Genomic DNA, 18,088 nt, shown 5'->3' on the forward strand with positions numbered 1-18,088 from the left:
GGTTCCCCTTTATCCACTCTGTACGTTATATCCTCAAAGAACTCAAGCAAATTTGTCAGACATGACTTACCCTTCGTAAAGCCATGCTGACTTTGTCCTATTAAATTATGTTTATCCAAATGTTCCGCTACTGTCTCCTTAATAATAGACTCCAAAATTTTACCCACCACAGATGTTAGGCTAACTGGTCTATAATTTCCAGCCTTCTGCCTACTACCCTTTTTAAATAACGGTGTTACATTAGCAGTTTTCCAATCTGCCGGGACCTTTGCCGAGTCCAGAGAATTTTGGAAAATTATTACCAAAGCATCCACAATCCCTACTGCCACTTCCCTCAAGACCCTGGGATGTAAGCCATCAGGTCCAGGGGATTTATCCGCCTTGAGTCCCATTAATTTACTGAGTACCAATTCCTTAGTGATTTTAATCGTATTTAGCTCCTCCCCCCCTAGAGCCTCTGAGTTCTTGAGCAGTGAAGGAAATGCTGCCATTTACGAGGGACCTGCTTCCTATATTCTCTTTGATTACCGAGGATAAGTGGACATTGAAGTTTTATTGCGTAAATAAAGGCCTTACTTAAGAAAAAAAATCTGCATTTGTAATGGGGGTGAACTTCCTCCGGGCGTCTCTTGCTCCGACGTTGTAACTTTGGCAGAAACCCTGTTCATGCTGCAATCTAAGGTTGCCAACTCTGGTTGGAAGTATTCCTGGAGGTTTCATTACAACTGCTTTGCCCAGTCAAACACCCTTTTTTCCCATCTCCAATATTTTTATAACAAACAAAAAAATGTGAAAAGAAAATGAAAAAAAAACACAATTTTTTTTAATGCCCGTATAATTTTTCTCTTGGGCTGCTCCTAGCAGTGTCCAGGAGATTAATCTTAAATTCATGGAGACTCCAGGACAATCCTGGAGGGTTGGCGACCCTAGTGCAAGCTGGGGTTTCTACAGACATTAGGGCAGCGGAGCGGGAGAAGTTCTGAGGAAATTCACCCCCATAGTTTCTTAATGTGTCTCTCAGAAGCACCACAAAGCATTTCATACATAATTAATTACTTTGAAGGCAATGACAGTTGTTACGTGGGTAAAGGTGGCGGCCATTTTGCACACTGCCACAAACCCCAAATAGCGGTGAGATCAGTTAATCTGCTTTTGTTTTGAAATCTTGTTTTTTGAGGTTTTGTTTTGTGATTGGTGGTGAGGGATGTGATGCAGGGGTGGTCATTGCTTTGAATGCTGGAGGAGGGAGGAGAGGGACTGCGACCAGATATAATGCAAGAGATGGGGAAAGGGGGCGCTGTACTCACCTTTGCTGATCTTGTAAGGTCATTGAACTTCTTTATGCACTGGATCCAGGTCCTTGGGGTGATGCACCTGCAACTAACTTCCTCTACCACCTCTAAGCAGGTTTTCTTAGCGAGGCTGGCGGGCATCTTCTTCCCACTTTAAGGGAAACGCACAACCCTCCTGGCCTTGACCTCTGCCAACAACACCTCCAGGGAGGCGTCTGAAAACCTTTGTGTAACCTTTGCCCTCATTGCAGTCATTCCCAACCTCTAGCAGAATCAAAATCATAACTGAATATGGTGTTTAAAATTCAGAGAATGCAATCTCCCTTTAAGAGGTATATTCACCCTTTAAATACGCTGCCTCAGGACTCCTGCCGGAAATTGCACGACAAAGGTGGGTGGGCAGCCTACTGGCCGAAGCAATTGGTCAGCCAGCCAGTCAATCATATTATAATCAGGCCTGGCCGCTAAAATCGCGTTGATGGCGTAGTTCAGGTGAGCTGCCCTCCTCGACCTCGCCCCCCCGCCCCAATGTGCCAATCTGGCTCTCCGTCAAAATCGCCCCCACTGTGTTGGTTTGTCTTGATTGGAAGTTGGATCTGATTAGTACAAAGTCTCACTGTGATGATGCTGTCAGGGAGTATAAATGTTCTTCTAAAACACCTACAATAACCTGAGCAAGATCAGATAATGTTTGTCACAATCGTAACAGTATGATGACTGAGTTCCTTGGCTCAGTGGTAGCCCTCTTGCCTTTGAGTCATGAAGGTTTTGGGTTCAAGCCTCACTTAGAAAAGGGTACGGTAGCATAGTGGTTATGTTACTGGGCTAGTAATCAAGAGGCCTGGACTAAAATCCAGAGTCATGAGTTCAAATCCCATCACAGCAGCTGGTGAATTTAAATTCAATTAATTAAAAAATAAAAAATCTGGAATTAAAATACTAGTATCAGTAATGATGGCCATGAAACTACCAGATTGTCATAAAAACCCATCTGGTTCACTAATGTCCTTTAGGGATGGAAGCCTGCTGCCCTTATCTGGTCTGGCCTATATGTGACTCCAGACCCACAGCAATGTGGTTGATTCTTAATTGCCCTCTGAAATGGCCCAGCAAGCCTCTCAGTTGTAAAATCTCGCTACGAAAAGTCAAGAAGGCGGCTCACCACCACCTTCTCAAGGGCAATTAGGGATGGGCAATAAATGCCAGCCTTGCCAGTGACACCCACTTCCTGTGAACGAATAACAAAAAAAAACTCCAGGACTCAAGCACCTAATCTAGACTGACTCTTCAGTGCAGTACTAAGGGAGTGCTGCACTGTCAGAAAGTGCCACCTTTCGGTTGAGATATTAAACCGCGACCTTGCCTACTTGTCCAGGTGGATATAAAAGATGCCATGGCACTATTTGAATTAACTTAAATGGTCAGAAAATCACAGGGAGCATATGCTGAAATTTTTGACATGCAGTCCAGGTGAATGAGTCTCTCCACTGAGAAGCAAAAAATCAGAAAACTACCTCTTAACAGCAGGAAATGTAAATGGCTAATGAGATTACTACAGGGCAACAGCAGTCGAAGAGGGCCGCGGTCAAAGGCAGATCGGGTTGGATGTTGGATTACAGCACAGTGGCCCTGATTCTTTGACTTATCTTTACCTCAACTCTGCAGGCTGGGCTCGGGACAAGTGAAGATTCTATGTACGAGGGCTGTGTGTCTGGTGGACTAAGCATGAGACTACATCACCCTACAAATAGTAAGACACCAGCTTTGTGTTTGGTAGTGACCTGAGATAACTGATAACGTAAAAAGATAGGGTCAAAGCAAATGTTGGAGGGGAAGGAGTAATTCTGTCAAAACTCTAAAAAAACGTAAGAACAGGCCATTAAATCTCATCCTTCTCGTACCCCAGTGTTGCAATGGTAACAATCAACCTCATCGTGAACATACGGAAAGATTTAATCTCTATTATTGCACCCAACAGATTAATCCAATAATTTTTCATGGAGTAATTGCCATTTTAAAGCAATTCCTGACTAATTTGAATTTATGGTCTCTGCCCTACATTTCCAGCTGAATTTAAAGTAATAGTCTTAGTTTAATCTGCCTATACCATATAATGATATGGATAGTCCTCTGACTCGCTGGCCTTTTGCTCCCCCTTCATCCCACCATTGGTGGCAGAGCCTACAACCTTCTGGGTCCCCCTCTCTGGAGTGCTTTCCCTAAGCCTCTCCACCTCCCTGTCCCCCTCTCGAGTGCTCTCCCTAAGCCTCTCCACTTCCCTGTCCCCCTCTCTGGAGTTCTCTCCCTAAGCCTCTCCACCTCCCTGTCCCCCTCTCTGGAGTTCTCTCCCTAAGCCTCTCCACTTCCCTGTCCCCCTCTCTGGAGTTCTCTCCCTAAGCCTCTCCACCTCCCTGTCCCCCTCTCTGGAGTGCTCTCCCGAAGCCTCTCCACCTCCCTGTCCCCCTCTCTGGAGTGCTCTCCCTAAGCCTCTCCACCTCCCTGTCCTCCTCTCTGGAGTTCTCTCCCTAAGCCTCTCCACCTCCCTGTCCCCCTCTCTGGAGTTCTCTCCCTAAGCCTCTCCACCTCCCTGTCCCCCTCTCTGGAGTTCTCTCCCTAAGCCTCTCCACTTCCCTGTCCCCCTCTCTGGAGTGCTCTCCCTAAGCCTCTCCACCTCCCTGTCCCCCTCTCTGGAGTGCTCTCCCTAAGCCTCTCCACCTCCCTGTCCCCCTCTCTGGAGTGCTCTCCCTAAGCCTCTCCACCTCCCTGTCCCCCTCTCTGGAGTGCTCTCCCTAAGCCTCTCCACCTCCCTGTCCCCCTCTCTGGAGTGCTCTCCCTAAGCCTCTCCACCTCCCTGTCCTCCTCTCTGGAGTGCTCTCCCTAAGCCTCTCCACCTCCCTGTCCCCCTCTCTGGAGTGCTCTCCCTAAGCCTCTCCACCTCCCTGTCCCCCTCTCTGGAGTGCTCTCCCTAAGCCTCTCCACCTCCCTGTCCCCCTCTCTGGAGTGCTCTCCCGAAGCCTCTCCACCTCCCTGTCCCCCTCTCTGGAGTGCTCTCCCTAAGCCTCTCCACCTCCCTGTCCCCCTCTCTGGAGTTCTCTCCCTAAGCCTCTCCACCTCCCTGTCCCCCTCTCTGGAGTGCTCTCCCGAAGCCTCTCCACCTCCCTGTCCCCCTCTCTGGAGTTCTCTCCCTAAGCCTCTCCACCTCCCTGTCCCCCTCTCTGGAGTTCTCTCCCTAAGCCTCTCCACTTCCCTGTCCCCCTCTCTGGAGTGCTCTCCCTAAGCCTCTCCACCTCCCTGTCCCCCTCTCTGGAGTGCTCTCCCTAAGCCTCTCCACCTCCCTGTCCCCCTCTCTGGAGTGCTCTCCCTAAGCCTCTCCACCTCCCTGTCCCCCTCTCTGGAGTGCTCTCCCTAAGCCTCTCCACCTCCCTGTCCCCCTCTCTGGAGTGCTCTCCCTAAGCCTCTCCACCTCCCTGTCCTCCTCTCTGGAGTGCTCTCCCTAAGCCTCTCCACCTCCCTGTCCCCCTCTCTGGAGTGCTCTCCCTAAGCCTCTCCACCTCCCTGTCCCCCTCTCTGGAGTGCTCTCCCTAAGCCTCTCCACCTCCCTGTCCCCCTCTCTGGAGTGCTCTCCCTAAGCCTCTCCAGCTCCCTGTCCCCCTCTCTGGAGTGCTCTCCCGAAGCCTCTCCACCTCCCTGTCCCCCTCTCTGGAGTTCTCTCCCTAAGCCTCTCCACCTCCCTGTCCCCCTCTCTGGAGTTCTCTCCCTAAGCCTCTCCACTTCCCTGTCCCCCTCTCTGGAGTGCTCTCCCTAAGCCTCTCCACCTCCCTGTCCCCCTCTCTGGAGTGCTCTCCCTAAGCCTCTCCACCTCCCTGTCCCCCTCTCTGGAGTGCTCTCCCTAAGCCTCTCCAGCTCCCTGTCCCCCTCTCTGGAGTGCTCTCCCTAAGCCTCTCCACCTCCCTGTCCCCCTCTCTGGAGTGCTCTCCCTAAGCCTCTCCACCTCCCTGTCCTCCTCTCTGGAGTGCTCTCCCTAAGCCTCTCCACCTCCCTGTCCCCCTCTCTGGAGTGCTCTCCCTAAGCCTCTCCACCTCCCTGTCCCCCTCTCTGGAGTGCTCTCCCTAAGCCTCTCCACCTCCCTGTCCCCCTCTCTGGAGTGCTCTCCCTAAGCCTCTCCAGCTCCCTGTCCCCCTCTCTGGAGTGCTCTCCCTAAGCCTCTCCACCTCCCTGTCCCCCTCTCTGGAGTGCTCTCCCTAAGCCTCTCCACCTCCCTGTCCCCCTCTCTGGAGTGCTCTCCCTAAGCCTCTCCACCTCCCTGTCCCCTTCTCTGGAGTTCTCTCCCTAAGCCTCTCCACCTCCCCTGTCCCCCTCGTTACAAAACACATTCCTCTGGTCAAACCTCTGACCAGCTCTCCAAACCTCTCCTTGTTTTCATTATACCTTAATAATACCTCAGTTAGAGTACAGACAAAAATAGGAAATACAGGAGGATTTTTTTTTAGTAAGTATGTAAAATAGATTACCGGCACGGGAGGTGAAACAAGAGACCTTGGTGGAAGGACCTGGACAGTTTCTTGTCAATAAATGTCAGGGTTATTAGCAATGCACCAAGGGAATACTGTGGATAGGTGGGCTAGATGGGGGAGTCCAGAACAAGGGGGCATAACCTTAAAATTAGAGCTAGGCCATTCAGGGGTGATGTCAGGAAACACTTCTTCACACAAAGGGGAGTGGAAATCTGGAACTCTCCCACCCCTCCCCCACCCCCACTCCAAAGAAAAGCTGTGGATGCTGGGGGACAATTGAAAATTTCAAAACTGAGATTGATGGGTTTTTGTTGGGTAAGGGTATTAAGGGACATGGAACTAAGGCAGGTAAATGGAGTTAAGATACAGATCAGCCATGATCTAATTGATGGCGGAACAGGCTCGAGGGACTGAGTGCCCTACTCCTGTTCCTATGTTGCTAGATGTACCTAAGATTTTCTCCTGCCTGAAACTGTTACTGTGTTAACTAGGAGTACAGTACCTACGTCACCTTGGGGTCCTACTTTACCCTGAGCTGAGCTTCTGACTCCATATCCTCTCCATCACCAAGACTGCCTACTTCCATGTCCGTAACCTCGCCCGTCTCCGCCCCTGCCTGAGCTCATCTGTTGCTGAAACCCTTATCCGTGCTTTTGTTACCTCTAGACTCGACTACTCTAATGCTCTCCTGGCTGGCCTCCCGTCTAACACCATCCATAAACTTGAGCTCATCCAAAACTCTGCTGCCCGTATCCTAACTCGCACCAAGTCCTGTTCAACCATCACCCCTGTGCTCACTGACCTACGTTGGCTCCCATTTTGGGAATGCCTTGATTTTAAAATTCTCATCCTTGTTTTCAAATCCCTCCATGGCCCTCGCCCCTCCCTAGCTCTGTAACCTCCTCCAGCCTCACAACCCTCCGAGATCTCTGCATTCCTCCAATTCTGGCCTCTTGCGCATCCCCGATTTTAATCGCTCCGCCATTGGCGGCCGTGCCTTCACCTGCCTAGGTCCTAAGCTCTGGAATTCCCTCCCTAAACCTCTCTACCTCTCTCTCCTCCTTTAAGACGCTCCTTAAAACCTATCTCTTTGGCCACGCTTTTGGTCACCTGTCCTAATGTCTCCTTATGTGACTTGGTGTCAAATTTTGTTTGATAATCGCTCCTGAGAAGCGCCTTGGGACGTTTTTGCAAGTTATTGTTGAGATCCAAAGGACCCCGTGGCATTTTTCAATCCTGATCACACTGCACTGGGGTGACGAGTGATGCAAGCCCAGATTGATTTCTTGAGCTTTGCAGTAATACAGAAGTGACAGTACAACTGCACCCATGCACAGTTGCCTAGGAGATGCTGTGCAAAATAATACTGAACAACCATCACTGAAAAGATTTCTGTTGCTTCTTATCTCTTTGCAGCTGTCACGAAGAAATTCTATCAGAATTCAGCATCTATCTTTTCAACTCATATCTACAAGAGGCATTTTAATAATTCCAAATATGGTGAGTTGAATTCATGATGTGGAGATGTATGGGAGGAGCGGGAGGAATGTTTATCAGTTTGAGCAGATAAAGACTCGTCTTGAATTTAGTGCTAATCCCTCAGATTGTTTACATAAGGCCTGATACAGGGACTGGGAATATCTGGCATCTCGACCAACGGCCTTGCTTCATGTGCGATGCTGGACAGTGAGCGCCTGCAGGCTATTCGAACGTGGGGGCCAGCATATTGAAAATTTCAAAACTGGAATCGATGGGTTTTGTTGGGTAAAGGTATTAAGGGTTACCGAACCAAGGCGGGCGGATGGAGTTAAGATACAGATCAGCCATGATCTCATTTGAATGGCGGAACAGGCTCGAGGGGCCGAATGGCTGCCTCCTGTTCCTATGGCCTCTCCCAGAATCCGTACTGGTGCGCTTTCATGTTATTGGATGCGGATGCTGAGCCCTTCCCTCCCCAGCACTGAAGCACTGCTTCTCCCGCTGCCTGGGTCAGATCAGCTAACTCGGCACAGAGCACGGATGGAACCTCACACCTTCCTCGTCGGTATGGGTCCATGATGGGTAGCAATCCATTTACAATAGAGCTATCGGTATTTATTTCCCATTGTTGACCCAAGATGAGGTAACCTAAGTTACCTACTGAACCGATGGTGGGGTCACTCTGGCATCATGGGCCTGCTCACCTGGTCCTTGTGACATTGCCTGTGGTGACCTCTTCTTCACAGAGTTCAATAGGTAAACTAACTCTTTCTTTTGATTTAAGGCTATTTCGTATCTTTTGTGTGTGATTGAAGCAGGGACTGTGTCAGTCTTTTTAAGAAAGGTTAAGTTAGAAAGGTGGTTGAAGGAAAGGGGGATAAAGGGATATGGGAATTGGACAGGCGCATGTGGATGGTAAACACCAACATAGGCTGGTTCGGCCAAATGGCCTGCTTCCGGGGTAGTAATTTCTATGTAAAACCTTTTGTGCTGATTAAGATAAGGGATTTTGGTGCGAGGGAATGGAACATTTTCCAGGATCAGCATCAAGCACTCCCCAGACAGGCACAGCACAGTAAGGTGCAGAGTAAAGCTCCCTCTATTCTGCACCAAACTCACTCTACCCCACCACTATTTCCCACACCAGTCCTCCTGTGTCCTCTCTCAGCGAGAGCCAATTAGTGTCCAGCAGGGAGCAATGTGGAACTGTGGCCCCGTCTCTGCTAGGAACTGGATTGAGAATAATCAATGCTCAGTGTTGATTGCACGTTACAGCCAACAGAGAGAAACTTTCATACCATCAACCTGGGCTGGATTTGAACTGAGATCCAGAGGTAAACAATCAGAGTCTAACCCACTGCAGCCCCCCAGACCTCTCTTACTTGGTTTTGAGCTAAATAAAATACTAAAAGAGCTGATGTCAGACTGCTCCCACACATGCTGCTGTCACCTACAATCTGCACACACCCATACACACTCTAGACTCTGAGGAATACGTTCAGGCAAAAATGTGACTTTTTCTTTCACCCTTTAGAATTTGAGTGGGTGCCGAGAAGCCAGCCTGCCATCCAGGAAAAAGCTCACTCGAAACCACGATCGGATATGTTTCCAATGTGTTTCCTTCCTGCTAAAAATACAAAGCTTCCTGTTATTGACCACGTGCAGAACAGGGACTGGACGACAGCCAGAAGGGGTAAGGGAAAACCCCAGGAGTTTGTGTGTCGCCCAGTAAGATTGTTTGAAGTGTATCGATGTGTTAATGCCCCAGTCCCTCGTGACCTGCTGGGTCAAAATAAAATCCTGCAGATATTTAATCACCAGGAGCCATCTGATAGGCCAGTCTGTAGTCTATGCTGTCTTCCATAGTCACGTAATTCACAAATTGTATAGATTCAGAAAGCCGTGAATTTACACTGCACGCTCAGAAACCCTCTGTTGCTCTGCTTGCCACTGATTGGATGTTGCCATAAAAGAACTTGCTCAGGACATCTCAAAGCACTTCACATTGAAGAAATACTCTTCAAGTCTAGTCACTGTTGATATGTTGGCAAACATGGCAGCCAATTGCAAACAACAAATAAGATGAAATGTTAGTTAATGGGGTAGAAGTTGGTTTGTGTTGTGTCCGTTTATCGTGCATTAATAGCAGTGGGACGGCCCTTGCACAATTTGCGTTTCGGCCACATCTAAATTCGTTGGGCTCATTTTTTAGGCATCACGGGCGGCCTCCTTAAAACAGGCATTAGGCCCCTAGGGATATGTTAATGAGGGGCCTAACACCTGCTTAAGGACCCCTCTGGGAAATCTGGGAGGGTGCAGGGCCATCCGTATACTCATAGGAAAGGCTAAACGGAAAAAAGACCATGGTCCAGCTACTTCGCCTGGTAGTCACATGATACAATGATGATGGAGTTATTGACTAATCACAGCAATCAATCTCTATCAATGAGTCTACAACAGACCCAGACATGAGGTGAGGAAACCCCCCAGTGGTGGAGAGCTCTGGGAACCATAGGTCCAAAGTCACCTGTTCCTCCCGAGCCTGTTACACTCACCACATCGTGTCTCAAATTACTCAGATACTGGATTCGAAAATGTTATTTTCTGAAAGAAATCAATCTAATTTGCATTTGAATGAATCAACGCTAACTCCTTCCACCCTCTCCCTGGGGAGCCTGTTCCTTAGATTGACCACTCGCTCAATGAAATATTGGTTCCACAGATTAGTTTTGAATTTATCCCCCTTCAAGCGCAGGCCGCGTCCTCTGGTTCATCCTTCTGGACAAGGTGAAACAGCTCGTCATGGTCAACGTTATCTAGTCCCTTTAGAATCCTAAAAACTCCAGGTGGCTGTTTTGCCCTGTAAGGGCACGTTAATGGTGCCCAGCCCCAGCAGCGGCCTGGAGAATCGGAGTGGCACCATGCAACTCCAAAGGCTGATTGGTGGCCCGGAAGGGACGAAGGTAAGGAGACAAAATGGGACCTAATGGGAGCACTGAGCCATTAGAGTTAGGGTAATCAATCCCACCCGGGATGCAAAGGCTCTGGAGCCTTTCCTGGGGCCTCAGCGGGACTCATGGGACTCAGCTGTCAGGTCCGTCTGGCCATCGGCCTCTGTTCCACCCAGAGCCCGATTGGAATTTTGGATCCCATGAGAAGAGTAAGAGAAAAGATGAAGTAAATCGAGAAGGTTTGGTTTGTTTTGGTGAAACTAAGCTTGGGCGTTAAATTCTTGCAGATTGTAGAAGGAAAGGGACACTGAGCAGTCCCACAGTTTTGAGGTCCTGGGATTGAATGCAGGTTGTTGAAGAATAATATGTAGGGCAACAAATTTGGAAGTTTACGAGGGACAAGAAAGGAAAGGTCAGAATGGCAATGATTGTAGTAGTATTGATAAAACAGCAGGAGAGGAGAACGACAGCAATGGAGAGAGAGGAGAAGGCTCAGGCTTGTTCTTGTATTAGGAAGAAGAACTTGCATTTCTATAGCGCCTTTCACGACCCTAGGAAGTCGTGAAACGCTTTGCACCAATGAAGCGCAGTCACTGTTGTAATGTAGGAAATGCAGCAGCCAATTTGTGCACAGCAAGCTCCCACAAACAACAACGATAATGACCAGATAATCTGTTTTTAGTGATGTTGGTTGAGGGATAAATGTTGGCCAGGACACCAGGGAGAACTCCCCCTGTCACATGATCTTTTATATTTACCTGAGGGGGGTAGGCAGGGCCTCACTTTGATGTCTCATCCGAAAGACGGCACCTCGAAGAGTGCAGCACTCCCTCAGTACTGCGCTGGAGTAAGCAGCCTGGATTATGTGCTCAGGTTTCTGGAGTGGGGCTTGAACCCATGACCTCCGTGACTCAGAGGCGAGAGTGCTACCCACTGTGCCACGGTTGACAGTGTAAGAACACCATTGCTGCTTCAATCCCAATATCCACAGGGCACTGCACTGGGTTGACAAGTGGCTACCTGAACGAGGAGAAAACATGTTTTTTATCTGATTTCCTGGCTTTTGCTTTTTTTTTACAGAAACTTTCTATAAAATTCTCGCTGTGCCTCCATCCATCCTAGTAGCAGGCAGCTTCAGGTAAGTGTGAACTTTAAATTGCTGGTGTGATTTTCGTAGTTATAGAAACTTGAGTACAGAAGGGGGGTCTTTGGCAGGTTGTGCCTGTCCCACATCAGAATCATCTGCTCCAGTCACCCTCCCATTTCCTTTCTCCTTTTAATATTTTTCTTCTTCAACTGTTTACCTGATTCCCTTTTAAACATTTTGATTGAGTCAGCTTCAGATAGCCACCATGGTAATGTAGTCCACATTCTAACCATAGAATCATAGAACGGTTACAACACAGGAGGAGGCCATTCAGCCCATCGAGCCTGTGCCGGCTCTTTGTAAGACCAATCCAGTTAGTCCCACTCCCCTGTTCTTTCTCCGTAGCCCTACATATTTATTCCCTTCAAGTGTTTATCAAATCCCTTTTTGAAAGTCACGATTGAATCTGCTTCCACCACCCTTTCAGGCAGCACATACCATATTGTAACTCCTCGCTGCGTAAAAGAGCTTTTCCTCATGTCGCCTTTGGTTCTTTTGCCAATCACCTTAAATCTGTGACCTCTGGTTCTCGACCCTTCCGCCAATGGGAACAGTTTCTCTTCATTTACTTTATCTAAACCCTTTATGATTTTGAACACTTCTATCAAATCTGCTCTTAACCTTCTCTGCTGTAAGGAGAACAACCCCAGCTTCTCCAGTCTCTCCACGTAACTGAAATCCCTCATCCCTGGAACCATTCTAGTAAATCTTTTCTGCACCCTCTCTAAGGCCTTCACATCTTTCCTAAAGTGCGGTGCCCAGAATTGGACACAATACTCCAGAAGTAGGCCATTCAGCCCCTCGTGCCTGCTCCGCCATTTGATAAGATCATGGCTGATCTGCGATCTAACTCCATATACCTGCCTGTGGCCCATATCCCTTAATACCTTTGGTTGCCAAAAAGCTATCCATCTCACATTTAAATTTAGCAATTGAACTAGTATCAATTGCCGTTTGTGGAAGAGAGTTCCAAACTTCTACAACCCTTTGTGTGTAGAAATGTTTTCTAATCTCGCTCCTGAAAGGTCTGGCTCTAATTTTTAGACTGTGCCCCCTACTCCTAAAATCCCCAACCAGCGGAAATAGTTTCTCTCTATCCACCCTATCTGTTCCCCTTAATATCTTATAAACTTCAATCAGATCACCCCTTAACCTTCTAAACTCTAGAGAATACAACCCCAATTTGTGTAATCTCTCCTCGTAACTTAACCCTTGAAGTCCGGGTATCATTCTAGTAAACCTACGCTGCACTCCCTCCAAGGCCAATATGTCCTTCCGAAGGTGCGGTGCCCAGAACTGCTCACAGTACTCCAGGTGCAGTCTAACCAGGGTTTTGTATAGCTGCAGCATAACTTCTGCCCCCTTGTACTCTAGTCCTCTGGATATAAAGGCCAGCATTCCATTTGCCTTCATGATTATTTTCTGCACCTGTTCATGACACTTCAATGATCTATGTACCTGAACCCCTAAGTCCCTTTGGACATCCACTGTTTTTAACTTTTTACCATTTAGGAAGTACCCTGTTCTATCCTTTTTTGATCCAAAGTGGATGACCTCACATTTGTCGACATTGAATTCCATTTGCCACAGTTTTGCCCATTCACCTAATCTATCAATATCGCTTTGTAATTTTATGTTTTCATCTCCACTGCTTACAATGCCACCAATCTTTGTGTCATCGGCAAACTTAGATATGAGACTTTCAATGCCTTCATCTAAGTCGTTAATAAATATTGTGAATAATTGAGGCCCCAAGACAGATCCCTGCGGGACTCCACTAGTCACATCCTGCCAATGTGAGTACCTTCCCATTATCCCTACTCTCTGTCGCCTTTTGCTCAGTCAACTTCCTAACCAAGTCCGTACTTTTCCCTCGATTCCATGGGCTTCCATCTTAGCTAACAGTCTCTTATGTGGGACCTTATCAAATGCCTTCTGGAAGTCCATATAAATAACATCCATTGACATTCCCCTGTCCACTACTTTAGTCACCTCTTCAAAAAATTCAATCAGGTTTGTCAGGCACGACCTACCTTTCACAAATCCATGCTGGCTCTCTCTGATTAACTAAAAATTCTCGAGGTGTTCAGTCACCCTATCCTTAATTATAGACTCCAGCATTTTCCCCACAACAGATGTTAGGCTAACTGGTCTATAATTCCCTGGTTTCCCTCTCTCTCCTTTGTTAAAAGCGGAGTGACATGTGCAATTTTCCAATCTAGAGGGACAGTTCCTGAATCTAGAGAACTTTGAAAGATTATAGTTAGGGCATCTGCAATGTGCTCACCTACTTCCTTTAAAACCCTGGGATGGAAACCATCTGGTCCTGGGGATTTGTCACTCTTTAGTGCTATTATTTTCTTCATTACTGTTGCTTTACTTATGTTAATTTTATCGAGTCCCTGCCCCCGATTCAATATCAGTTTTCTTGGGATTTCCGGCATGCTATCCTCTTTTTCTACAGTAAATACTGACGCAAAGTAATTGTTCAACATGTCCGCCATTTCCCCATTGTCAATGACAATATCCCCACTTTCAGTTTTTAAGGGGCCAACACTGCTCCTGACCACCCTCTTTTTCCTAATATAACTATAAAAGTTCTTCATATTGGTTTTGATATGCCTTGCTAGTTTCTTTTCATACTCTCTTTTTGTAGCTCTTACTGTCTGTTTTGTGACCCTTTGTTGATCTTTGTATCTTTCCCATTTGCCAGGATCTGTGCCATTTTTTGCCTTTTTGTATGCCCTTTCCTTGTGTCTTAAACTGTCCCTGACCTCCTTAGTTGTCCATGGCTGTTCTTTTTTGGCAAGTAGAGTTCTTGCCCCTCAGGGGTATGAACCGATTCTGTATCTCGTTAAATGTTTCTTTAAACATTTCCCACTGATCATCAGTCGTTTTACCCATTAACAGATTTGCCCAGTTTACTGTGGACAGTCTCTGTCTCATCGCATTGAAGTCGGCCTTACCCAAGTCTAGAATCTTAGCAGCTGATTCACTTTTTTCCCTTTCAAACACTACATTGAACTCGATCATGTTATGATCGCTATTGGATAGATGTTCACGCACAGTTCAGCCGTTAACTAAATCTGGTTCATTACTCATTACTAAATCTAGTATGGCTTGCCCCCTTGTTGCCTCTAGGACATACTGCTGTCGAAAACTATCCCGGACACACTCAAGAAATTCGTTACCTTTCTGACAGTTGCTAGTCTGCTTTTCCCAATCTATGTGAATGTTAAAGTCCCCCATTAAGACCACTATGCCTTTCTTACACGCTTGTCTAATCTCTGCATTTATACAATCTAGCACTTCAGAGCTGCTGCCAGGGGTCCTATACACAACTCCCACTATAGTCTTAGATCCTTTCCTATTTCTCAATTCAACCCATAAGATCTCTGTTGGCTGCTTACCTCTCGTTATATCCCCCTTTATCATTGAAGTGATTTCATCTCTAATCATTAAGGCTACTCCTCCCCCTCTTCCATTTTCCGTATCTCTCCTGTCGACCTTATAACCTGGTATAATTAGTTCCCAATTATTCCTTATACTCCGTGCATTTGTATATAGAACTCTTAGTTGGGCCACACACCCTAGCCTGATCTTCAGCTTTGATGCTGGGTTAATCGCCTTACGCCTTCTAGTTTTTATTTTATCTGTCGTGCCTAAAGTACACTTTCTTTCCGCTGCTTTACGCTTTTCCCTCTCACTTGTTCTTGAACAACTGTTTGTACTATTTGTATTGTAAATTTCCCCTGGGTCTTCCCCACTCTTGCTGCTCTCAACTTTATTCCCTTCTGACTCCCTGCTCAGGTTCCCATCCCCCTGCCACTCTAGTTTAAACCTTCCCCAACAGCACTAGCAAACACCCCCGCGAGGACATTGGTCCCGGTCCTGCTCGGGTGTAACCTGTCCAGCTTGTACAGGTCCCAATGTCCCAGGAATCTAAATCCCTCCCTCCTACACCATCCCTGCAGCCATGCATTCATCCGGTCTATTCTCCTGTTCCTATACTCACTAGCATGTGGCACTGGTAGTAATCCTGAGATCACTACCTTTGAAGTCCTGCTTTTTAATTTATCTCCGAACTCATTAAATTCACCTTGCAGGACCTCATCCCTTTTTTTACCTATGTCGTTGGTACCAATATGGACCACGACTACTGGCTGTTCACCCTCCCCCTCCAGAATGCCTTGCAGCCGCACCGTGACATCCTTGACCCTAGCACCAGGGAGGCAACATACCATCCTGGAGTCACGTTTGCAGCCGCAGAAACGCCTATCTGTTCCCCTTACAATTGAATCCCCTATCACTATAGCCCTGCCACTCTTCTTCCTCCCCTCCTGTGCAGCAGAGCCACCCGTGGTGCCCCGAACTTGGCTCTTGGTGCTTTCCCCTGATAAGCCATCTCCCCCAACAGCATCCAAAACGGTATATCTGTTTGAGAGGGAGATGGCCCCAGGGGACTCCTGCTCTACCTGCCTAGTCCTTTTACTCTGCCTGGCGGTCACCCATTTCCTTTCTGCCTGCGTAATCTTTACCTGCGGTGTGACCACCTCACTGAACGTGCTATCCACGATAGTCTCAGCATCGTGGATGCTCCACAGTGAATCCACCCGCAGCTCCAGCTCCGAAATACGGTTAGCCAGTAGCTGCAGCTGGACACACTTCCTGCACACATGGTCGCCAGGGACACTGGTCGTGTCCATGACTTCCCACATAGTGCAGGAGGAGCATATCACGGGTGCGAGCTGTGCTGCCATGACTTGCCTTAGACTCTGAGACTCTCCTCCCATTCTAGGTCTCTCCTATTATACTGTGCTCACCTCTCGGACTCTCCTGCCTCACCTGTGACGTCACACTCTTGTTGCAGGTCTGCTGTTGCTTTTATTCCCCACTCTCAGTCTTCTACTCTCAGGTCCACTGCCGCTCTGGGGAAAAAGTTATGAAAAGCAAGGGCAAAGCAGCACCTCCTCCCCCACTTCACCGAACTCCCACACTCACCAAACTCTCAGCAGTTCACTCTGTCCTGCCGCACACCGTGCTGTCGCACCGACAGGCCCCTGTATTTCTACAGTTTGTGACTCAGATGAGTCAGGCCTGCCCCACCTTCAGGTACCAGTTTAATCTCGCGAACCAATTAACTTACTACAGCAGCTCTCTCTGCTGAAGCCTGACAGAAACTTAAAAATTTAAACTTTAAAATTGAACTTAAACAGTTGAAAGCAATATGCACTAGATTTTAAAGAAATTAACTCTTAAACTCCCACACTTACCAAACTCACACTGTGTTGTCCGCACACCGTCTCATCATAACTGGATTCCCTCATCCCAAGTATCATCCTGGTGAATCTATGTTGCACCGTTTTCCATGTCATCCAATATCCTTTCTATAATGTGATGTCCGAAACTGCACACAGTACAACAGCTGTAGACCAATTAATGTCTTCTCCAGATTCATCATCACCTCCTTCAGAGTGCTGCTTGGGGGATAATATGTCACCACCTCTCACAGTTCTTGGCTCTCCTCATGGCGGAGAAGATCCCTAGATTCTGTGACCTGAGGTCAGCTGTATTGGTTGCGAGCCGGGTTGGAGGAGGTGGCGGTGCTCTGAGTACCCTGGATGTGTTGTGTGACTAGCCAAGCCTGGCCAGGTGCCAATCTGCTAAAAACGCCTCACTTTTGTATTCAATGCCCCCATATATAAAACCTAATATCATCTTTGCTTTTTTAATTGCTTTTCCTACCTGTAATCCTGTTTTTAAAGATCTGTGCATCTCTACCCTTAGACCTCTCTGTTGCCCCCCCTTCAGTGAGTGCCTCTTTGTGCCACTGGCTACTCGTTGTGAAGTTAAGATTGTGCCCCATTCTCTGCCCAGTTGCGTGTGTGTGAGCGATTGCCCCAAGCATGAATTTCAGATGAAGTTGGAGAAGAATGAGCCCCCCCTCTCCTGAAATTGTCTCCTGACCCCAACTGCCTGGCCAAACATCATTAACATTTGTATGCTGCCTATCAGACACTCCCAGGCACGGGTCCATTGTCTGACTCCACCTCCCTCTCCCAAAACTTGGTCTAACCCCTTGCCAAAAGCCACTGGGGATTAAATTGGTTAATCCCCAAAAATGGGCGCGGGGATCGCGGTGGGCGATTACTATTTCAGTGATTGCTGCGTGCAGCCAGTGCTACCTGCGCTGTTCAGTGGCTGTGCTCACCAGCAGGGGGGCCCAGATATCGCGAGTGGCTAGCACTATTCAAAGGCAGCCTGCACCTCTTAAAGGGAAGGTGCACTGTGGCTGCAGGAAATAGTGGAAGTCAGTGGTAAGTGAATCTGTGCTGCAATATAGTGAAGCACGGAGATGATGGGAACTCTGGAATTTTTAATGAGCAACAACTGGGCTGCTCAAAGTTTGTGGGACCTTGAGATTTGCAAAATATAAGATACGGGTCCGCACGGAGATCAGACATCGCACACGTAAAACACAGATGCAGGTCCCACACTTATGTTTACAAACTGTTGAGTTCCTTCAAAGCATCGAATAAAGGTTGCACATAACTACAGCCCCCATCACCCACATACCAACAAACTCTTTCAATCAGTACTCAACTCTTCCAATCAGATGCTTCCTCTCACCCTCATACATTACCACTGTTGCAAGCCGCACACCCACAGGTCACACATACACTGGCAGCTATTCAACCATGACAG

General features: G+C 47.7%; 1 protein-coding gene across 1 annotated transcript in view; it reads left to right on the forward strand.

Moving 5' to 3' along the window:
- Nucleotides 1-18,088, forward strand: part of LOC137326797 (uncharacterized) — a 118,387-nt gene that overhangs the window by 88,119 nt on the left and 12,180 nt on the right. The window contains exons 16-19 of the mRNA XM_067992191.1: nucleotides 2,958-3,042; nucleotides 7,223-7,306; nucleotides 8,820-8,978; nucleotides 11,317-11,374. Coding sequence (XP_067848292.1) covers nucleotides 2,958-3,042; nucleotides 7,223-7,306; nucleotides 8,820-8,978; nucleotides 11,317-11,374 — 386 coding nt within the window. The remainder of the gene's footprint in view (nucleotides 1-2,957; nucleotides 3,043-7,222; nucleotides 7,307-8,819; nucleotides 8,979-11,316; nucleotides 11,375-18,088) is intronic.

Source organism: Heptranchias perlo, chromosome 10, assembly GCF_035084215.1.
Source record: "Heptranchias perlo isolate sHepPer1 chromosome 10, sHepPer1.hap1, whole genome shotgun sequence".
Taxonomy (NCBI): domain Eukaryota; kingdom Metazoa; phylum Chordata; class Chondrichthyes; order Hexanchiformes; family Hexanchidae; genus Heptranchias; species Heptranchias perlo.